This window comes from Dasypus novemcinctus, chromosome 11 (assembly GCF_030445035.2).
Source record: "Dasypus novemcinctus isolate mDasNov1 chromosome 11, mDasNov1.1.hap2, whole genome shotgun sequence".
NCBI lineage: Eukaryota > Metazoa > Chordata > Mammalia > Cingulata > Dasypodidae > Dasypus > Dasypus novemcinctus.
The window spans coordinates 122844801-122867960 of NC_080683.1; the positions used below are offsets into that span (position 1 = coordinate 122844801).

At 52.3% G+C, this 23160-nt stretch overlaps 2 protein-coding genes across 2 annotated transcripts in view; one reads left to right on the forward strand and one right to left on the reverse strand.

Moving 5' to 3' along the window:
* The window catches only part of PEX3 (peroxisomal biogenesis factor 3), a 37437-nt gene extending 29827 nt beyond the window's left edge, over window positions 1-7610 (forward strand). Inside the window, exons 10-12 of the mRNA XM_058307580.1 lie at window positions 170-292; window positions 3065-3161; window positions 6667-7610. Coding sequence (XP_058163563.1) covers window positions 170-292; window positions 3065-3161; window positions 6667-6750 — 304 coding nt within the window. The 3' untranslated portion in view covers window positions 6751-7610. The remainder of the gene's footprint in view (window positions 1-169; window positions 293-3064; window positions 3162-6666) is intronic.
* Window positions 6664-22459, reverse strand: FUCA2 (alpha-L-fucosidase 2). Its single transcript, XM_004452030.5, has 7 exons — window positions 22197-22459; window positions 20027-20214; window positions 17358-17697; window positions 15650-15860; window positions 15283-15473; window positions 12482-12590; window positions 6664-11301 (listed from the first exon to the last, which is right to left on the reverse strand). The coding sequence occupies exons 1-7, from the start codon at window positions 22388-22390 to the stop codon at window positions 11161-11163; spliced, it is 1374 nt and encodes a 457-aa protein (XP_004452087.3). The 5' UTR covers window positions 22391-22459; the 3' UTR covers window positions 6664-11160.
* Between the last annotated feature and the right edge of the window lie 701 nt (window positions 22460-23160).

Sequence of the window (23160 nt, forward strand, 5' to 3'; positions counted from 1 at the left end):
TTATGTTTTAGTTTTTAAAGATTGGCTCCCTGATATATTTACACATTATTTTGGGGTTTAAAAACTCTTTTGTGGTAATATGGCCAATGGAAACTGACTGTCAAAGGGAATTGTTTTCCTTTTCCAGTGAACACCTGAGAAGTGACTGATGCTTTTTTGCTCTGTGTAGCCCAGATTTCAGGACAGTGCTGGACACCTGCCTAAACCGCGGCTTCAGCAGACTTCTGGACAACATGGCTGAGTTCTTCCGCCCGACAGAGCGGGACCTGCAGCGTGGAGACTCTGTGGACAGGTGAGATGACACATAGAAATGGTGTCAGGCAGAGAGTACTTGGAAAATCAGCACTTTGAATGCATTTAATTTTTGATCCAGCTGAAAAAATATCCTGGATAAATTTGGGTGCTTCATTTTCCAACAAATTAAACTCTGCTAAACCAATGACTCTTGTATTTTTTCCCAAAAACTTTGCCATTATATAAAAGAACTTAAATTGTGAAACTATCTCTCCATAAACCAAATTCCAACCATTGTTTTTTTTAGTTCTTTAGAATACAGAACTGACTGTGTTTAGGTTGTAATGTATTCCCTAAGATTCTAGTACTGCAAATCGTAGTCGACCTCTCAATTCAATACTTTGGTCATTATGACAGCCAGGCCTTATTGTGGATTCCCATTTGATGGATTATCACTTTCTAGTTCTACAAATACATACTTTATCCATTTTCAGCCCTTAGTGTAGGACTGGGGTTATTTATTTAGTGCCGTCACTGTAACTACCAAGTTACATGCTGCCAAAAAGCATCCTGGTCTTCTCTCTCTTTACCCTCTCAGCAGCACCCCTTGGATCTTGTGTTCTAAGTTAAACTCTTTAAGGACCTCTCTTTTGCCATTTTTACATTAAACTTAGAAAAATAATGGGCACTAAATCAACGGTGACTGACATAATTTCATCCATAGAGATTAGGGAAACAGTAACTGATATGCAGTACGTAAGTGCAATATCCAATTTAATCTTTAGTCCACATGCAAGAGATGACCTGCCCAACTCTCTGGGACCCTTCTTTTTTATTTATAATTGACATCAAACATTTGGAATACTTTATTTTCTGAAGCAGTTTAAATCTTATTTGACAATTCACAGTCTCTAAATCTGGGTACCCCAGTTAATAAGATCTCACTAAATCTATACCTCACACATTACTAGTATTTACCAAGCAGTAATAAAGAGTTACAGTCATTATTTTAGCATGGACATATATCTGACTTTATCGCATGTGACAGACTAGGGAACACTCTCTGGCCTTCCTGACCATGTAGAATGTTTAATAAGGTGGATTGTAAAAGGTAGAAATGGATGGTGTTGGTGGTAGCACATTATAATGAGTGTAACTAACCCTGCTGATTTATAAATGTGATTGTTGCTGAAAGGGTTAGTCTAGAGAGATTAATGTTAATTGAAAGACAGCTGGAGGAGAATGTAGAGACTCCAAAATAGAGTGATCTTGGTATTAGAATGAGGATTGTGGTTAATAACACAAATACAAGAATGCTCCTCTATTACAAGGTGCTAAGAATATAGTGATACATGGGGAAAGTACAGCTATAAACAGTAATACTGTGGTATTTTGATGGCAAGGTAGAGAAGGTACTATATCAATGCTAAAGGTCAAAAAAAAATGGGACTTAGTATTATGAAAGGTGAATATGATCAAGTTTTGTGTTTTCCCACTTCATTAACAAGGAGACCTTGGGCATGTCATTTAACAAATCTGTGCCCATTCACTTTTTTAGGATTAAATAACGTAAATATGCCTGGACAGGATTCTTTGAAAGTAATGCTTCCATAATTTGTTAAGCTGCCTTTTGTCTGTTATTTTATATTTTGAAGTTGAAACAAGGTTTACTAATTTTGGGGGGAAAAAATCAGTAACATTGTTTTGCACCAGTTACAACCTGATAAAAAACAATAGTGGATAAAGATGGCACCCAAAAGGAGAACTGTACAGACTGAGGTATGGGTATCAGTGTAAGAATCCTAAATAAAATAGTAGCAAATGAAATCCAAAAATAATGAGCAACAGTAATATGGCCAATAGTTACTTTTTTCATGTATGAGTATGATCGGTATTCTTCAGAACATTATCTCATTAAATTCCTAAAATAAGCCTAGGAAGTATAGGTACCAGTATTTTTCTTATTTTACAGGTGAGACACTGAGAAATAGAGAAGTTAAATAACTTCAGGTCAAGAAGCTAGCAAATGGTAAAGTCAGATGTTAAGTCACATCTGTCTGGCATCAGAGCCCACAGTTTTTAGTTATTGTTACCAACATTCTGACTTATCTGTGGTTGAGTTTAAGAATTCAAGGAAGGTTAAAACATTAGGAAAGCGCTTCCCATCATCCATAACATGAAGAAGTCCGTTGGACAAAAAAGCAAACACTGTCTTCAGTGCTGCTGAAAGCCGTCCAATAAATGTAACATCCAACAACAGGAAGATGGTGAGGCTGGAGCAGGGGACCGCTGCTCAAGAGTAAGAGAAAAGCAGGGAAAAACGGCAAGCCACCACTCTCACCTCTCAGACCTGGAAAGACTCATGGAAAAAACGGTGTGCAGCGCGGAGCTGACATGCTCATGCAGGGAGGCAGAAGGGCATTCAGCCCCCGGCACCAGGAGTCTTCAGAAGAGTCGCACCCCTCATTTGCAGTCAGGAAAACTAGGCACAAGCACTTAACTGCCCAGTTCTAGGAAGCTGATGGTCTAAAATTGTCACCACTGCCGGTGGACTACTGTATAACCACTAAAAAACAACTAGACAGCAACTTGGCAAGAACTTTTTAATAACCTGGAAAGATGCTCATAACATATTGATAAAAATGCAAAAGCTATGTGTCTGGGGAGGTCATGGTTTAGGGTTTAAACAACAACAAAAAGCACGTGTATATATCATGGGAAGGAGTTAGCTAGGAGTCAAGTACAGTGGTTTATTTCCAGAGGGTAGAATTACATGTACTTTTTATGTTCTTCGTAACACAAGCTAATCTTGACTGTAATGGTGTTCCAGTCTCTCCAGCGTCAGCATGCCTTTGGCTAAAATAATCCCGATGGTCAACGGGCAGATCCATTCTGTGTGCAGCGACGCACCTAGCCACTTTGTTCAGGTAGGACGAAGCCTTCAGGGGTGTAAAAACAAACTGGATGGGGGGTTGCTGTATCTGTCTCATCTTAGATGACATTTCTCTCCTGCAATGTGTTCTATTAAAACCATGCCCCTCTCCCTTGCCGCCACCTCGAAACCACCTGTAGCATGGGATAGGGGTGCCCTGAGGCCCAATGTGTGGCCAGGGGCCCTGGCCCATGCCAGAGCCCAGCTTAGAGGCATTTTAATGGGCCTCTGAATTCATGTAGCACCAGCATTTGGCAGTAAACTGCTGGTAAGAGGGCTGGCTGGGTCTTGAGACAAATCAGTAATAAAATTCCTCAAATTTTGAGGAAAACCAAAAAACTTTTGTGGGGAAGTGAAGCATTTTAGCAGCTAATAAAAAATTACTATTTAAAAGTGCATCAATAATCTCACTAAAAGCTGCTTAGACAGTGGGCTGTTTAGATTTTTCACTAGGCTAGCAGTAACTCCAGCTTCCTTCTTAGGAAAGAATTGGAATGCACTCATTCAAACTGGTGTTATTAAAAGGATAACTCTGGGCCCACACAGATTCTTTCTGAGCCATTTGCAAATTTGTAAACTGTCTTAATGTGGAAAGTACTTGCAATGCACCCATGTGCAAACTCCTGCACCAATGTGCAGAGAAGAGCCCCTCGGGCCTGAGGGCGGGCAGGTGGCATCCAGGACGCGGGCTCTCAGGCCCCCACAGGGTCTCTGCTTTCTGCCCGTGGGAACGTGAAGAGCACGGGGGCGAGGCTGATCCCCGTCAGAGGTGTGGGCAGCTCTCCCCTGGCTCTTCTCTGCTTCCTGTGTGTGTCTCCCCCGTAAGAGCTGGAAGGTCACAATGCAGAAGAAATAGCGAACAGTGTGAGGGAAAGAGGTGGCTCCTGGCCTTTCAGCCCTGGCTACTTGCTCTGCTCCATGCGAGACTCTGGCCTGACCAGGCTCCGGCTGTTCGCTTTGACAGACCCGTGGGAAGCCACCGAGAGTAACAGCGGAGCGTCCGTGCAGCAGGCACTGACTGAAGTCCCCCTGGTAGAGGACCAGAACAAAGGCTTTCACCTCCTTTCTGTCGACACGAGGAGTGAGGTGGTTCCGTGCGGTGGGATGTCATGAAATTTTATTTCAGACCATTGACTGACAGAGCTTCCCCCCATTCTTTAAACTGTGGTGTCTTTGAGTTAAAATACCACGTGGTCTTCTTAACTTACTAAACTGTCATATGCTCTGACACATCAGTTTACCTTTGAAAAGGCCTTTGCCTTGGATGGAATGCTATTTTACTTTAAATGTAATTTTTTTAAACGACCGCTGCCACTTCAGCGTGCAAGTGTGTGGGAGAGCCTGTCGTCGGGATGCTGTAGACCAGGGGCGCTTTCTGCGAAGGGCCAGGTGCGACAGACTTTGCTATCCATATCGTCCGTTACAGTGGCTCAGGTCTGCTGTGGAGGCATGAAAACTGCCGTGGGCAGCCCGTGACTAGTGTGGCTGTTTCAATAAAACTTTATTGAAAGAAACCAGTGGTGGCAGATTCAGCCTACGGGCCATAGGTTGCTAACCCTCCAGCAGAATATACCAGTGTGGGGGACAACAGGTAGGTAGTACTCCTGGGGAAAGGCAGGAAGTGGGAGAATCGGAAAAATGTTGCAGAAGCTAGTTTTCCAGTGTTAGTACAAATAGATTGCTTTCAGGAAACCAGAAGAGAAAGGTTTTATAGATGGAGCCGACCCTGTGGTATAGAATTTGTATTCCAGACTTCTGGACGCTGCTTCAGGATGCAGAACTTGGGCACATTTAAGTCCTTACTGTACAGCAGGGTCAGCCACCTGGCCTGTGAGCCAGGTCCAGCCTCTGCCCATTTTGTCAGTGAAGTTTTCTTGGAACATAGCCATGTACATGGGGTTGTGTGTTGTTTATGGATGTTTTCAGGTACAACAAAAGTGTTTCTCAAACGGAGGCATATATCGCTCCTAAGGAAAAACATCGTAGCTGTCTAGAGTTCCCTTTTACGTGCAAATAAAAACTATGCATAAACTCCTTAAGCTTATAGCTTTTTCATAACTTTAAAACTAAAAAACATTTATCTGTTAGTAGAATCCAAACTACAAAAATGAAACACGTTGCCCACTAATAAGGCTGGTGACGACTAACTCACGGTTCCGCTGTGCACAGGGACCCTCCTGCCCCCCCCCCACGCCTGCCCCTGTCCCCTGTGCAGCCTGCCTCCCACGCCCCGCGCTCTGGGGGATTTTCATCTACTGCCACTGCTCAGAACCGTACTTCTATCCTTGATCTACACGACTTGGCCTTCATGTGGAAGATTCTCGGCCTCTGTCCTTTTCCCACTGTGGAGCCAGCAAGCCTGTGCACATCACGCAGGCCAGTGCCCTGAAGCCAGGGCAGGACTCAGAGGAGATTTTGCCTTCCAGATGAGCCAGAGTTTGTTTGATTTTTTAATTTAGATTTTCATGGAAATTAGAACAGAGAATTTCTTCTCCCATCCATGCATCCCTAAAAATTGGTCTGTAAATCCTAGCACGAGGAACATTGACTTAAAACCATGTTTCACAGACCTCCTGTGAGTGGGTACTTGAAGCTCAGGTCAGAAAATTTAACCATAGACATCCTGAGTGCAGGACTGGAGATTTTTCGAGCAGAGGAGAGAGAGCCTGAGGAGGGCTCCCCCCCCACACACACGCAAGGGGTCTCTCGCCTTGCCTTTGCCATGGCCCCTTTCACAGTCTGGCGAAGCCTGTGGGTCACTTCTCAGAAGAAAGTTCCAAATGCAGACAGTGACATACATAGAATTTCAGAGGAAACCAAGCGTATGCAGTGTTCTAAGTACTTTCTAAAGTCAGATTGATAACAGCAAGACGCAATGGCAGTTCTAGTACCTTCTGTGCTGTCCTGCGACAGGAGCAAGTGTGCAATCACCGCGGCGCTGCATGTCGTCGTAGCTGGTTGCCTCTTCCACACGCGATGGTTGCAGGCGATGCTGGATTCAGTTCAAGGGGAGTGAAAGGGGGGGGTTTCCCTTATCTTTAGTTCCCAGCCCTTTGGGATTAGAAACCTTTGCTCTGCAGTACACGTGTCTGGGGTGCTGTATGCACTTAGCATGTGCACATGCCATGTCCACATGGGCCTCTGTTGAGCCTTTAGAGGCTGACATGCTTCTGCCCTGTTGTGTCAGCTTGTCTCAGAATCATTTATTTAGCAGGTAATTACATAGCACTCGATGCATAAATCCATTAGAAGATTATTTAGGGTTTTTTCCTCTCAAAGTCACATTTGAATACTTACATTATCTACTTTCTTCACATGAGAAACTGGACAATGAATATCCTCTAGAATTTATTACAAGAAAAACAATGTTTTCCATTAAATGGTTTCCTCGTTGACCTTAATGACCACAGAAGTTCGAGCTCAGTTGTTGCTCGAAGGCTGAGGTGACCTCAGGTGCTCTGCACTTGTCACAGGCTGATGATGTGCTGTCGTCCTGGCAGGATCTGCTGCTGATGGAGCAGGTGAAGGACTTTGCTGCCAACGTGTACGAAGCCTTCAGCACCCCCCAGCAGCTGGAGAAGTGACGCCCTTCCCGCGGAGCTGCCGGAGAAGCACCCAGAGAACTCTGCAGTGACTGCTTACTACCAGACACCTAATAAAAATATATTCTCAATCAGAGTCTCCATTTCAGAATGAAATTTACTTATTTGGCATCTTGATATATTTTTTCAAAGTCATCAACAGGCATATCTGCGTGTACGCACAATGCAAATAGCAGAATTGTTATTAATATGTTAAAACAGGGATGTCCTTTCCAAACTGACAAAATCTACTGCAGATACTTTTTATACACTGTGAACTGCAGTATACTTCAACATTAATATTGAGCAGATCTGTTTGGAAATGGCTATTTAATTACTCCTAAGTTTATGAGACGGCAGTCAGCAGGACCGAGGCGGACTTTTCTCCAGAACCCTTCAGAGGAATAATTGGTCTCAACTACGCCTTGGTCGAGGACTCTTCCCTTTTTGTCCATCAGTGAACTGGAGCAAGTGTGATCAGCTGGTTTTTCTTTGCTATTGTAAAGGGCCTTAGAAAAGTACACTGATTTAGCGACTAAAATTGTGCAGATGCTGTGTGCTCACAGCTCTTTTAACTACATGGTTTTTATTCATTTGTATGTAAATAATTTCAGGAGTTTACTTTGTATTGATTTGGGGCACAGTCACATCTTATTGCAATAAAGTATTTTAGTAAAATTTGGTTTTGTTGAGTTAATACTTTTAAAACATTTGTCACATCTCATTTTTGTTGGTTTTTGGAAGAATGCAACAATTTTCATTTTTTCCCCAAGGTTCATTTTAACTGGTAATATAATTGATGCTTTTTTTAAAACTTGTTTGCTTAAAGTTAAATAAACAGCATTGTCTTCTGAAAACAATAACTCTGCTCTCTCTAGTAAATCTGTAGTTCTGCCAGCCGCAAGGGTAACGAGGGCAGGACAGTAGGTGCCGTCCGTGTCCTAGAGGTGCCTCCTGCAGTGCCAGCCATTCTCGGCGCCCCCCTCGCAGCAGAGTCAACTGCGGGAGGTGGAAGAGGAGCCGTGTGTCTCCAGGGCCAGGCACGGCCCAGGCAGGCGCCTCTGAATCAGCCAGCCTGTCCTGACGCTCTCCTTTCCAAAGGCTGGCAGGAGGATGGCACTGGCCACTGAGTGAACGTGAGTAGTCGGGCCTGCATCTTCCAGCAGTATTAGCCCAGGATGGGATCAGGGGAAAACCGACTGGAGACTGAACAGGTGGTGTAGCTTTGTCAGGCTCAGGAACTGAACGCCTGAAAATTGCAGCCTGGAATCATCTGCATCTGTCGCATTTCGGCAGCTGGAGGGACACAAAGACGCACATGCATGTCGAGCTCGCTGGCGGAGGCGCTGCAGCGCTGCCTTGCAGTGGCACAGAAGCAGCCCCAGTACCCAGGACCACAGTTGTTTGGTTCCTCCAAGTAAAAGCAGGGTGTCAAAAAGCAGCACCCACGTTCTCAGACACAAGTTGGAATATACCGTCTACTTTCTAATTGAGGAGGCCCCAGGCCTTCCTGCCTGCTGAGGACAGGCCCACTGGGCGCTTGCTGGTGTCTTGTGCAGAATTCCTAATTTACATTGTTCTCCCCAGTCCTAAACTGTGTGCCCACACCTAATGAACCAATACTTCTAACAAGCACACGCGCCCAGTATTTCCAAGTCGGTCGTTGAGCCTGGCTGTCGGGAGCTGCAGCTCCTCACACTCCTGGCTTCTGTTTAGTGGCTGTCGGCCCCGGGGCTGCCAGGGGATTTAAAACAAATGCATTCTCCCTTGTTTCTGGAGCTACAAGTTCGAGATTGAGGTGCAGGCAGGGCTGCGCCCCCTCTTAAAAGGAAGGATCCGCTGGTGCCCTTTGCCAGCATCTGGCCGTGGTCATCCTTGGTGTCCCTAGCCTTGCTTGGCCTCCCCAGCCATCCCATGGCGACTCTTCTCCGTCTCCGCCTCTCGCTGTGTCCACATTTCCTCTCCTTACAAGGACCCGTGTCGCACTGGACCAGGGCCCACCTCTGAAGCACATGTCCAAAGACCCAGTTTACCAGTGAGTTCCCACTCACCAGCCCGGGGTCAGGACGTGGACATGCTTTAGGGGACAGTCTGGTCATGACGCAGCAGTGCACTAAGCAGTCACGTTCTCTCTTGCATGCCTTTAAAAATGCGCTTATTACTGTGTGTGTATCAAAAGCACTGGTTTAAATTTGCTGTGAGCATTTATTTGTTTGGAAGTTCGGCATGAAGATTTTTTATCTAACCAGGTCTTTTACTTAAAAAACGAAATGAACAGAAGGCAGAGCAGCTGCCACGTTTCCTTCTGTCCTAATTTTTATGAGTGCCCCGACCTTACAGAGCGAGTGTGCGCTTCCAGATGGCAGTCACGAGGACAAGAGCTATTCGTGCTTTAAAGTGATACCCGTGTTTCTTTCCCGTGGGGAAATCAGCATCACCGTCTGGATAACTCAGCCCAGCAATATGGTTTGGTTTTCCCTGAATAGTCCTTAGGCCATGAAAGTAAATAAAAAGTTACTGAAATTGAGAAACAGCACTTTTGTACCTAATAGAAACTCTTGGGAAAGGGATTCATTGGTTGGGGGGATAAAAATCCATTGCTTAAAGCAGGTAGTGAGATGTCTAATTTTGAATAACCCTTCTAATTCTCATCCTCCATGCCACACAGCTCTGAGAACTCACTGGACTGTTGGTACAACATCACGAGACACGTGCAGGGCATTTCACAGGAGAGCACAGACAGCCCCTAAATAAGTTTGAATTAGGGCTTTCACACTTGAGGTGTTTCCTCTGATGGGTGTGGTTCCCAGCAAAGCCGGTGGTCAGCGCCCCTGGAGCTGGGCTGGGTTGGCGCGCGGCCCCGAGGCAGCTCCAGTTTGCCCGCTATTTCCACTGTGCCCTTTATTCTCAACTTGAAAAGGTAAAAATGGACAGAGCAGGAACTGAAATGATTGGCGGGTTTTATTCTAGAAAATGCCTTCTACAAGACTAAGTCTTAAGATCCTGTTTTGTTCTGTTTTGTTTTTTCTTAGTCAGGTATTTGAGCCAGGTAAATCTTTGCATGTCCGAGCTCTAATAAGATGTTCTTTGGGGGAAACAGACTTTGGCCCAGTGGTTAGGGTGTCCGTCTACCACATGGGAGGTCCGCGGTTCAAACCCCGGGCCTCCTTGACCCGTGTGGAGCTGGCCCATGCGCGGTGCTGATGCGCGCAAGGAGTGCCCTGCTACACAGGGGTGTCCCCCGCGTAGGGGATCCCCACGCGCAAGGAGTGCACCCCGTAAGGAGAGCCGCCCAGCGCGAAGGAGGGAGCAGCCTGCCGAGGAATGGCGCCGCCCACACTTCCTGTGCCGCTGACGACAACAGAAGCGGACAAAGAAACAAGACGCAGCAAAAAGACACAGAAAACAGACAACTGGGGGAGGGGAGGGGAATTAAATAAATAAATAAATAAATAAATAAATAAATAAATAAATAAATAAATAAAAGATGTTCTTTGGGATTGGGGGATATTAAGGCATTTATCTGTGTAAATACTTTAGCATGGTTTGAAATGTTTGGTAGGTGCAGGAACTTCAGGAAAGTCATTTCTTTTTTAAGTTTTAAACCTCTCAGGGTTTTAGGCAATACAGTGCTCTTTGGAACATTTAGAACCCTGAGATGCGTGCATTTGATCCATGTGACGAGAAACCTAGAGCCCTGCACACACAGGGACAGCCGGGGCGGAGGACTTGGGCAACAGGCAGTGCATATTTAGATTTATATCAAATCAGCATTATTTTTGCTTCATTCCTTGGGAAGATCTGAAGAGATTTCCTAATTTTCAACTAATTTTCTACTTCAGTTTGCTTGACAGCAGACACAGTACACAAATTGATACATTTAAACTGGACCTCAAATTAGCTCATCTACCAAAAAAAGACCCTCAACTCTAATCCTAACCCCCAACCCCGCAAAAAAACCTGGAAGAATATGCAGGAAAATTATAACAGAGGAGTGAGGAGCGTGTTTACCAGAGATTTCTTTTTTCTTCTTTGAGCATTTTGTATGTTTCAAAATACCTACTGTGAACATAACTTTTTATAATCAAGAGGAGAAGAAAAGGCCAAGTCTTTACAAAAGGCAGTTACCAGAAGCCGTGGACATCTATTTCATGCTGAATGTATTACACACCACCAGTTCCTAGCTGCTTTAAAATGTACGCGCACCCCACGAGTCTCGGGCTCCCACGTGCAGAGCAGTTGGTTGTGAAGAGATCTGAATGGCAAAGTGCTCTGGGGAGCTGCACAGTTCCATGGGTCATTTAGGCAAGCACTTAGGGGCAAGAAGCCGCCCTAGACAATCACTGCTCTTCCCTGACCCCTGTCCACGCATTCCCCAGGTGCCACGGAGCTTCTCGCCGTCCACCTGTGCCCTTAGAGCACGCTCTGCAGGGCCAGTGCCCAGCCCCACTGGCAGGGCAGCTGGCTCACTGTCAGCTTCGGCAGCTCCACCCAGAGGCCAGCACCCCCTGCAGAGATCCAGTTCAGAGGCTTTTCATGTCCCAGGAGGCGCACCTGAAATTAAAGCACACACAAGTGTCTCCAAATGCATCACTCACTCACCCACTATTTATTGGGGAGGAGTGGGTTGTTTTTCTAAATAAACATGATTCCAAGAGATTCCTCTTATACCACTTATTTTGTGGTTCCCAGCTGTCTTAACCCTTGACTCAAATGAGCCACACATCTGTCTTGCTCCTATATTACTCTAAGGAGGGAGATGAAAATGACTGGGGCAAAACAATTCTGGCAGTTGAAGTGTGAGATGAGGCGATGCAGAAGAGAGGCTCCAGGAGAGCAGAGTGGCTGGAATCAACTGGCTCGGCCACAGCCCGCGCAGGGCTTCCCCGGGACACTTGGAGAAAGGCTCTCCTTAGCCAGCCATCCTTCCTCTGCAGTTTTCCCAGGAGCCACTCTGGGCAACAGTCCATCAACCTTATCAATGGCTGGAACTGTTACATATCCTTAGTCTTAATGAGCATTCTAAGTTAATTGAAATAAGTAATTCTATACATGTTCTACGGTTATTTTAAACCAGAGTAATAAAAAAGCAAAACCCATCAACTCTGAAATAACAGTAGTCATTGGCATCAAAGAGAACATGGATAAAATAAAAAGATAACCAGCTTCAACCTCCATCCCCCTGCCTGATTAACCACTGTGCATGGGGGGCCCAGCTAGACAACCACCTCCTAAAGGGGTGGTCAGCAGCGGAACGATAAAGACAGCTGTGAAATACGTCAGCTCCAGCTCCCCACCAGGCCAGGTGGCCACAGCCCCAAGACTCATCTGTAACTTTCTCCAAAGCTGTTCCTACACTTGAAAGGTTGAGCCCCGACATCTAATTTCATTCCCACATGTTCTGGACTGGGGACCCGAATTCCAGTCTCAGGAAAAGAATCACTTTGGATGCATGTGGACAATGAACATGGCAGAATTACTGCAAGGACAATCTCCACATGGATATGCACGGAGAAACTGCCCCAATTTTATGTCTCCTGCCTGGGAAAGGAAAGCCCGTGTCCAAGGTTTTGGCCAGAGGTGGCCATCCATGAAGCTCACTCTGAAGTCACTCTTCCCAGGTCTAAGAGGAGCACAGAGGAGGCTCTCCTTGAAGGTCCCCGAGAGCCGTGTTGGGTCCCGTCAGGACGTTCCAGGGGGCCCACTACAGCACCGTGAGGTAGCCGTCTCCTACCTCTGTCGCCCCCACAGTGGCCTGGGGCTCGCTGAGGAGCAGCAGCCCCGCCCGGGGCCAGCTGAGGAAAAGGGCGTAGAGCAGTCCTTCCTTGGGCTTGGCGGTGTACCTGGTCAAGACAGGAAACGAAGAGGCTGGGACGACGCAGGCCCCGCCCGCTGCTCAGGGCTGAGGGTCCGCCCGGCACTGCCTTGCAGAGAAAGCTGGCAAGCTCCCACCAAGGTCGTCCTCACCAAAGGCAAGGACGGCTCGCCCCTTGGCGGAAAGGCCCCTGCTCGGGCTGGCCCACCCTGGGAGGAAGTTAGGGGAAGGGAAGCCCGTTTCCCCAGGCCCCTGCTCCCTGGGCGAGCCAAGGGCTTCCCTCCTGGGCTGCACAGTCCTGAGCCCGCGGGCGCGGGGTAAGGGGGCGCGGAGCCGGCTGGCACCCGGGGGCGCGGACTGCGGGCAGCGCGGGGTATGAGGCGGTGACCTGCAAGGCCCCTGCGGAGCTGCCAACTCCCGCGGGAAGCTGGGGGCGGGCAAGACCCCACAGTCGGGGACTCCCAGGACGCGCGCGCGCCTGGAGGGGACAGCACCCTCCGCGCCCCCCTGCAGGCAGCCAACCTCTCCCCAGCCCTCAGGGCCACTCAGGGCTCCAGCCGGGGCCACTCTGTCCCGTCCCTGCGCGGAGGGCACGGGGCAGAGGGGCCTGCGGGGGCCGGGGGGGGTGGCGGGCCGGGGGGCGTCCCAGAGGAGGAGCAACGGGAGGGGCAGCGCGGGCTGCAGCGAGCATCCAGGCCAGGCCCCCGCACGGAGCACCGAGCGCCGACGGCCGGGGCCTTGGGGTTGGAGCTGGCAAGGGAAGCCGGGCACAGGTCCCCCGGGCGCATGGGCTCCTCTCCGGGACTGTGGCTCCAGGAAAGGTGGGGTGGGGGTGGGGGGTGCAGCTGAAAAGGGCCGTGGGGGCGAGAGGGCGCCTTCCCGAAGACGGACCCGTCTGTGTGACAGGCAGGGCCCAGGGCAGAGCTGCGGGTACGCATCCTGGGGGGGTGGCCGGGCACCCGGCCTGGCAGAGACCAGGGTGGCCTCCGCTTGTGCACGTGTGTGCGTGTGTCCCTGTGGGAGCCTGTGCCTTGTAGTCAGGGCCAGCGCCAGGCAGGGATCAGCAGAGCTGAACTGCAGCCTGGGTGAGGACTTGAGGTGCGTGCCAGCGGCCAGCGGGCCACCGACTGAGGGTGGACACAGCGGGTGACCGACCTGGACGAGGCGAGCAGGCCTGGAGGCTGGGGCAGGGAAAGGGGGTGGCATCATGGGCGACAGGTCCCCGGAGCTGGGGTGCCCTGTGGCTGAGCTTAGGCCCCAGAAGGGGTGCAGTCCTGGGATCAGGGCAGGTCTAAGGCAAGGAGGGGCAGGGCTGGCAAAGGGAGCACAGAGCCCTGGAAAACGGGTGGGGGCAGGGGGGCAGGGCACACTGCTGCGCGCACAGACCCTAAAGTTGTCACAGTTATGTCCCGGTTCCGGGTCCAGTGGTGACAGTGGTGGGGGCTGCCTGTGGGGAGGGATCGAGCCACGGGGAAGGGTCGCAGCCGCTGGCAGGACAGGGAATTTATAAGCCGCGTTAAGTACGGGGGCTGCACCCTCATTTAATGACGTCCAGGGCACAGGTCAGGGGCTGCAGTCCAGATCAGAAGCCCCTATTTATGTATCAGCACAGACGCAAATTCCAGAACCAGATGTCAGCTATCCTCTGGAAAAGGGGGAGCTGCCCCTAGTTCTCATAATGGCTCCTCCAGACCTAAAGTCGTACAATTATTCTAAAACCCCACAATGATTTCCTCCTGTCTAGATGGCCGCCTTTATTTTCCTCAGTGACTTGAGAATGTTTTCAGTCACAAGTCAAAGAAGAACTAAGAGCATCCGTCTCCTCCTGGCTTAGGGAGGGGCCAGGCTGGCGTCGGGGGCGCACCATCTCTAACCGCTCTTCTGGACATACACCAAGGACATCCTATTGGCAGAGTCTGATTCAGGTTCTATTGGTACATGGAACCCTCACAAGTTCAGAGGCAAGGCTTTTAAAGAAGGTACTGGTTGAAAGAAAAATTAACGAGTTGAGATAAAGGAAGAACCTGCAGGTTTAGACATTAGAACAGTATGAAAAAATTTTCTTAATGAATTCAAATAACAGGGACATTTTGGCTGATTTTTAATCTAATATTTTCCCTGCCCTTGGGCACCTCTTGTTTGCTGATTTGCTGTGAGGTCACACCAGCAAAGGCTAGAGTTGACTTAGCTAGCAACACTGAAGTCTCCATTTTGGACTGACCACTGGCCGCTCAGCATTTTTCATTTGTCTGAATGGCTTCTGAATTCAATAAGGGCTCACTACTTTTTTTTTGGAGGTACCTGGGATTGAACCCAGGACCTTATACATCAGAAGCAGGTGCTCGACCACTGAGCTACAGCCCCTCCCCAATGAGGGTTGTGGTTTTTTTATTTGATTTGTTTTTAGGAGATACCAGGGATTGAACCCAGGACTTCATGCATGGGAAGCAGGCGCTCAACCACTGAGCTGCAAGCGCCTTCCCAAGAGCTGACTTCCTTTAACTAAAATCTGTCCATCACTAGCTTCCAGAGTTGGCCCGAGCTCGGTTTGGTAGATAATCACTGAAAACCACGCTGATTTCCTCGCCCTTCCTCGCCTTTCCGTGACAGCAAGCCAAGCTGGGGGAGCGCGCTGTGTGTCCCTTCCCCTCCTCCTCCTCCCTCTCCGGCTTTCCAGGACCTCCCGCCGGCGCGTGGGACTTGCCGCCAGCGAGACTTACCACACGCCCGGGCTGACTGTGTCGTTTTGGGCCCTCCAAGGACGGGTTCCGTAAATGGCTTCTCCGTTGACTTTTAGCCAGGTCCCCATTTGCCTTAACCGCTCCTCAAAAATGGCCGAAATGGTGCCATCGTGGGTGGGCCCGACATTCACGAGCAGGTTTCCTCCACACGCAACTGTTTCGACGAGTTGCTGAAAAATTCAGAATGAACGTAGCTCTTAGCTTACACAAGGCCACCTTGAGGGCTGCGACACTGCTGTATTTGTGTAATTATATATCCATGCATCGTCACCATCTAGAACCAACACCGGGTTCTGAAGGACGCCCTGCGCCCAGCCCCTGGCCCCCCACCCCCCGCCCCGCCCACCTGCACCAGCTCCTCGGGGGCGAGGTAGTCGGTGACCACGGCGTCCCTCCTGTAGCCCCAGGAAGCCTTGTCGATCGTCATGCAGTTTTCCCACTTGTGCGGCAAAAGGCGCCCGGGGTTGAAGCGGTCACGGCAGGTGTAGTAGCCGCCGTGCTTGCAGATGCTGCCGGCCCCCCAGCGGTCGTTGGTGACCACCGAGTCCCGGACGGGGCTAGAATGGAAAGCACAAAAATAAGCGACACGGAAAATACCTCCCCTGGTGCCACCCTTGGACAGCGGCCACAGCGCAGGAGCCCAGGCTGTGGGTCGGGCGGGGCAGTGGTCTGCGGCGCTCTCCGCCACTTCCCGGCGCCCCGACCGAGAGCGACTTAACTCCTTCCTCACCTGTTATTAGACCAGACACACTGTGTGGAAGATGTCGCCAGTGCCCGGCACACACCTCCCTTGTAGGGGGATGACACCGTCACCAAAACTGTCTCCCCCTGCGTTGTGAGTGGTAGCGGAAATCGCATTGCCACTCCAGGTGCTTTGCCTTTGGAAGACTGAATAATCCCAGGCCTTATGCCCCAGGCTTTGTTTCTCTTACAGTTAAGCCTAATATTGAAAAATAAAACCTCAGGACTGGGAAACGGACTTGGCCCCGGGGATAGGGCGTCCCCCTACCACATGGGAGGGCCACGGTTCAAATCCCAGGCCTCCTTGACCCATGTGGAGCTGGCCCATGTGCAGTGTAGATGCATGCAAGGAGTGCCCTGTCACGCAGGGGTGTCCCCCACGTAGGGGAGCCCCACGCTCAAGGAGTGCGCTCCCCGTAAGGAGAGCCACCCAGCGCGAAAGAAAGTGCAGCCTGCCCAGGAATGGTGCCGCACACACGGAGAGCTGACACAGCAAGATGATGCAATAAAAAGAGACACAGACTCCCGAAGCCACTGATAAGGATAGAAGCGGACACAGAAGAACACACAGCGAATGGACACAGAGAGCAGACAAGACAGTGTCATTTCTTGGAGAGGCGGCTCACCTGCTCTCCAAGTGCACCAGTGGCAGCGGTTGGCTCCCAGCCCGTGCCTGTAGAAGGGGTCCCTGGCGAAGCCTCTAAGTGTCAAGGCCCCCCCAGCGTGTTTGCCTGGGCTCCCTGACCTTAGAGCCAAATACTTAAAATTGCAAGAGTAAACTTGGTCCATGTCACTGAAGCCTATGGCAGGAGCTCACCCAGAACTCCCTGTTCTAAGGGGCATGGGGCGCATGCTAGGAAGCTGCTGGAAAGAAGAGGTGGGAGTGCTGATAATGAAGAAGACGGGCAAGGGGACAGCGACTGGGCAGCAAGTACTGTCCCAAGGTGAGAGGATAAAAAGAAGCACGAGACGAGCCGAACGGCCGCCAAGCAGAGAGGGTGGAGATTGAAGGCAAGGGCATCCGGCACAGGGATGGCCAGAGCAGAGGGCACGACAGGTGGCCCATGGGAGGGGTGGCTTCGGGGCCCTGAGCGGTGGGTTTTTAAGCTGATTCCCAAGTCAGCCTCCCGAGCCGCATTTGCCTCCCGATGGGCTTGCCGTCATTCTCTGGGGCAGACACTGGTCTGTGTCATAAGCTTTGTGTGCAGGGACTTCCCGCCCCTTACCGCACCTGAGTGCGGCGGTGACGAAACGCCAACGGCCCGCGCCGGGCAGGCCCGCGGAGGCGAGCCGGCCCGTGGGGGAGCCCGCACCTGTCGTTGTAGAGCCAGGCCAGGAAGCCGGTGCTGTTCCAGTAGCGGTCGGGCGCGCCGCCGTCGCCGTCGGCCCACAGCACGTCGGGGCGGTAGGCGTCCACCAGCTCGTGGAGCTCAGGCAGCGCCTTAGACACCGGGAACTGCCGCCTCTGAAACGTGCTGGACTCGTCGCCGAGGAAGAGGGGGTTAAACCACTCGAAGAGGGAGTAGTACAGGCCGAAGCGCAGGCCGGTCCGGCGGCGGACAGCCACCTCGAGCTCCCTAACGACATCCCTCTTCGGGCCCTGGTCCACGGCGTTCCAGGTCCAGGAGTGCGCCGAGCCCCACAGCGGGAATCCTGGAGGAGGCGGCAGACGCCCGCGTGAGCACATCGTGTTCTCTCGGCAACCTCTACCCCCGCGATGCCAGACAAACCAGACGGTAGGCGCGCTGTGCGGGCAAGGCCACCAGGGCCCACCGCGGCGAGCCTGCTGGCGGCAGCCACCAGCGGCCCGATTTGGGTGCCCAGGACCCTCCACGGCTGCAGTGCAGGGGAGGGGGGAGGCGAGGGGGCTGAGGTGCCCGGGCACCTCGGGGTGTCACTCGGCAGCCCAGCGGGGGCCTCTGGGCAGAGCACCCCAAGGTGGCAGCAGCCAGGGCCCTGGGGCCTGCGGTTTATCTTAGCTGCGGCTAGCAGAGGGCATGGGCTCTAAATAGCTAAAATATACTCGTTTGGGAGATTTTTCAAGCAACTGGATGTGGGAGACGTTGAGGTGGGCACCGGTGGGCTCCGGGCCCAGCCCGCTGGGAGGAGCCCACCCCACACCGGCCAACGCCCGTTAAAATCACAGCGAGTGACGTAGAGAGAGCCACAAACGACTGTGCGATGGCAATTTTCTCCACAGTAGTGTCCTGCTTTGAGAAGAGAGATGCATGAAGAGTTGAACAAGGCGGGACGGGGTTTTGGAGGAACTTCCGGGACCCCGGGAAGACCCCAAGAGCCTGGCTTAGCCCTTGTATTTCCCTCGCAGAGCACACATGCCCGAGGGCCGGGCAGTGTCCTCTGCTGCTCCTCAGGGAACTGCTCGCACAAAATAAAACATCAGTCATCACAGGACCCAGCCTGCCCCGGAAGGGACACTGCCAGACTAGCGACACCGGGGCCAGCTGTAGAGAGGACACACTCCTGCAGGACTCCCACTTGACTTCCACGCCAAAGAGGAAAGTCTCTTCCGTGGTTTGGGACTGTATTTCATTACCCTGGTGATTTGTGTAGTAAATCTCCCTTAGCCTGAGTATTCATTTAAGCAGGAGGAAAAGATTTTTTTTAAAAAAGACACTACATCCCAGCCAGACTGTACTTCCAAACTGGATTATGTTCTTTAAATTCCCTAAAAATGAATTATCTACCAAGTAATAAATGGGTAAGAAAAGTAATGCATCCCACTACATGAGCACTTTGAAATAATTCACATTTCAAAAGGAATTTGCAATCATATGGCTGGTTCTTTATAAAAATAGTATAAGAAATACATAAACGAAAATACCTCTGAAATATAAAATCCTCAGAAATGCCCAGGGGTAAAAGTATATTGTCCCTGTTCCACTAGAACCTAATAGAATCATTCAGAAGAGAAATACAGAAAGGCCTTTTGGTGAAAACCGTGATTTTTACAAAATAGGACAGGTCCAAGAGCAACTTGCTCTTTGGATTCATTTTAGGGAGCTTTTGAAGCCGCTCCCTCTTGCCTCCAAAGACGCGGGCGGTGAGCTTCAGAGCCGCACCCATGTTTTAGGTCTCGACTGACCCAAGTGTCAGGCAGTGCTGGAACCCCACGTCGCCTACGCTCCCGCGGGGGCCCCCATCTCAGCAAGGTGGGCAAGTGAACCCAGCTAGGACATGGGGTCCAGAAAGTGTGTGTATGAGGACATGCACCCATGAAGACCCAGCCTCAGGGTACGGTGAGCCTGTTTTTTTAATAAGCTCCTTGTGCCTTAAGCCTGGCGAGGGTCCCAGACCTCAGGACATCAAATGTTCACAAGCACATACACTTCACAGTCATCTCCGCAGGAGAAAAACGCACAGGGGAAAGTCATGAAGCTACCAGAACATGGCCGAAGAGAAGAAGAGCCTCAGAAGATAATTACACAGTATTTTGTGTTTGTTGTGCCCACCCCCATCCCTGGTCAAAATTCTTAGACAAAGTCAGACGGTCACACAAAGGAAGCTCTGAGTGCACTGGCAGCACCGTGTGGCTGCTTCCCTAACCCCAGTGACATGGGAATGGCAAGTGGTGGAATCTCTGCAATTGCTGGCAACCGCTCCCCCTTTGGCCCTCTAAGAGTTGACGGAGAGGTGTGGCACTAAACTAAAGACGCGGCATACAGCTGCCTCTGCAGCGTTACAGAGGTGGACTGAAAGAGGACAGAGCGGTTTCAATTATCGGCTTGGACTTGCGGTCCCCACCCTACTGCAAATCTCTCCACCCAAGCCTTGGAATATTGTCAAATAGGCACAGGACACGGTGTGACCCTGCCACCCCCCACCCCCCACTGAGTGGACGGTGGGATCTTGTTTCATACCCAACGGCCGGTGGCCGTTTACGGACACTCCTAAGTTCCTACCAAAAGAACAGCCTGGCGTTTCATATCCCCCGTCAGCCCTGGCGAATGCTGCACTCGCTCACCTTCGTGGTGTTTGGAAGTTAAGACAACGTATTTGGCACCAGAGGCCTGAAAAATATCTGCCCACTGGCTGGCATTAAAAAACTTTGCTGTGAAGAGTGGTCCAAAATCTTCGTATCTGAATCCGGGAGGGTAATTGTTTTTCATAAAGTCCACAAACTTCGGGATCTTTTGCTTTTGCCAATACCACCTACGGGGAAAAGGGAAGAGTGCGTGAACTGGCGTGGTGGCGCTCTGGATGGAGGCCCGGCTCCCCGCACGGCCCCTCGGCACGCTGGCACGCTGGCACGACTCGCCCGCGGGCAGGCCGGCCGCCGAGCGCTCTCAACTGCCCACTCGTCAGTCGCGGCACGGAGCGTGTGTCTGCACAGTGAGACAGATGCCACAGGGCTCTGTACAGACGCCACGGGGCTGAAAGGGGAAGGCCGAGCGCTGAAAGGCAAAGCACATTTACGAGTCGCCAACAGAGAGCAAAGGGCCAGGGACAGCTAAGGTGCTGCCCTTTCAGGGCACTGCCTCCCTCTCCCAGCACGCTTTGTTCCATTTGGGTCAAGAGCTGTGGGCCTGCGGTCTTAGGAAACGAGCGGGCCCCGGGAAACCCCGCAACCAGCGCGCTGCTGCCCAAGCAAGGCTTAGCGAGGACGCCCCGTGGGCAACGTGGCTGCACACTTCAGGCGAGCCCACCGAAAAGGACCTCGACGAGGGACGGGGCCTGGCCGTCACTCCTGCTTGCCCACGGCCCCCTGCTGAGGTGCGTCCTTAGGGTGAGCGTCCACCCAGAGGAGCAGGTCTTCCTGTCACCGCCACGAGGGACATGCCCATGGCACGGGCGCGCAGCCGGCTGGGGGCTTCTGGGAAAGGTTTCCCCTGATAAAAGGGAAAGGGGCCCCCCATGCCTGGGGCCGCGCTGCCGGAAGAGGCCCTGCAGGGGCAGGACCTGCTCAGCCAGCCAGCTGCCCGCCTCTGGTTGCGGCCACGCAAGCCCGTTACGAGGTCCCTTTCTCTTGGGGTTTCTCTGCTGAAACTTCCCGGTGCACCAGCAGCTGCCGGCAGGCGGAAGAGAGCGGGCAGCCCTGAAGGGGGGCCTGGCCCTTCTCCAGTCTGAGGGCAGGAAGGAAAGAGGAAGAAGACACATGAGCAGGCGTAAGGGGCCGTGGGGCAGCCCTGGGGCACGTGGGGGTCCCAGAGAGCCGAAGGGGAGAAGGGCAGAGGGAAGACAGAGACTCAGGCCACTTCAGGGTGAAGAACGTCTGCTCCTTTACATACCGAGCTCATCGGAAACATTGCCAAATAAACTCAACGTTGTGTAACATCCGAAACGTGCAGAGGAAGATTCCTAACATCCTACTGGCGTGTATGCGGGTGGTGAGAGTCAACAGAGGAAGGCAGGGGCCCTGTGTTACAGTGTATTGTCACAGCAGGCATGGGCACTTTACAGCTTGCACGGCCCCTTCGCAGCACAGCACCTAACCTACTGGGAAAGCTGCTGGTTTGGGAAGCCTGGCTCTTTGTAGAAAGTGGTACGGTGCATACTATGTAATGTGAATATGCTATACAGTTCCTGCTACATATTTTGTGCACCACATACAGTCTCTATTAAATTCCACACATACTACATCTTTACATAGGAGTACATGATACGTATGTATATATTCAAGAATTTCTCTATCTTGAAGAATCCCATCTAAGGAGGGAAGGCCTGTGAAACAGTTCAGAGTAGGAAGAGATCACACACACTACCTCAATTTCACTGAGGCAAAATGAAAGGTAATTTTTCACGGAGAACCCTCTATGGTGGTCTATTAATAATTGGGGTGTTTTTCCAGGGTCCAGTTCTAGAGCCTTTTAAAGGTTCCTGGAGCCGCACATGGTAACATTTTAACATCCTAGAGCCAACACACCTGTACAGTAACCCGCGACTCACAAACCCACGACAGCGTTTTCACCTGGCGGGGAGGACACCTGGGGGCAGGTATGCGCGCCGCCACGACGACCGGGGGCCAGACTCCGCGGCCGGGGAGCGGGGTCACCTGGGCCGCCCTCGGGTGGCCGGGCCAGTGGCGGTGCCTAGCCTGCGCCGCGGGCCACAGACGCCCGGAGCGCGGGACTGCCGGGGTGCCCCCCTCCCCGAGGGCGCCCCGACGGCAGCAGCGGGCAGGGCCGGGCGCTCACCAGAACCACTCGCTGCCGAAGCTGGGCACGGAGAAGACGCCCCAGTGCACGAAGACGCCGAGCTTGGCCTGGTCGAACCAGGCGGGCAGCTCGCGGGCGTCCAGCGACTCCCAGGCGGGCAGGAAGGGCGCGGCGCCGCGCGCGGGGGGCGGCGGCAGCAGCAGCAGCAGCAGCAGCAGCGCGGGCAGGCGCATGTCGCCGAGGGCCGCCGCGGGCTCCCCGCGTGCGCTCCGGGGCCGCTGCCCTCCCGAGCCGCCGTCGCCCACCCCGCTGCCCAGGGAGGCGGCCGTCACCGCGAGGGGCGTGGCCGGGGGCCGGGAGGAGGGGCCGAGGTCCAGGGAGGTGGCCGTCACCGCGAGGGGCGTGGCCGCGGTCCAGGGAGGAGTGGCCGTCCCGGGGAGGGGTGGGCGCATGGCCTGCGGCCCCGGAAGGCGCAGAAGCCACCCCCAGGGCGTCCTGGGGCTCCGCCGGGGCTGGCAGGCGGAGGGTCAGCAGCCCAGCCCACCGCCCAGTAGGTGAGAAGCTCCCTCTCAGCTTTGACAGGGGCTCCGGTGAAACCCCCAGGTCAGGGTTTAGGATTCAGCAGGTTTGCAAACCGAGGAGTTTGTATTTCTGGCAAGGTCCCCGGGGGGGGGGGGGCTGCGTTAGAAGCCAAGGGGACATGAGGCCCCTAACACAGGGCAGAGGACGGGGCGACACCGGCGGGCTTGGCAGCGGGAGCCCGAAACTTGGAGAGGGCCGTGGGGCGCGGCCATGGCCCCGGCTCCCGCCGCAGTGCCTTCCTATAAAGCCAGTCCCCACCCTCTGCCCCTGCAGACCCCATCGCGGCCACCAGAAGCCAGCCCAAGGTCCCCTCCTCTGCTAAACTTCCTGCCACCACCCTCCCCTCCCCGGCCCCTGGCACCCTCCCCCCTCCTTCTGTCCACGAGCCTGGGGTTCCCTGCATGGCCTTGTGGTCAGGTGG

What these genes read in the sequence shown, in the direction of transcription:
- FUCA2 (XM_004452030.5), bottom strand. Translation starts at nt 22,390, where the DNA reads ATGCGCCTGCCCGCGCTGCTGCTGCTGCTGCTGCTGCTGCCGCCGCCC. An exon ending in CCCCCGAGGAGCTGGTGCAG is followed by an intron (nt 15,474 to 15,649) that starts GTGGGCGGGGCG and finishes TGAATTTTTCAG; the next exon opens with CAACTCGTCGAAACAGTTGC. An exon ending in CCACTGTGGGGGCGACAGAG is followed by an intron (nt 11,302 to 12,481) that starts GTAGGAGACGGC and finishes CTTTAATTTCAG; the next exon opens with GTGCGCCTCCTGGGACATGA.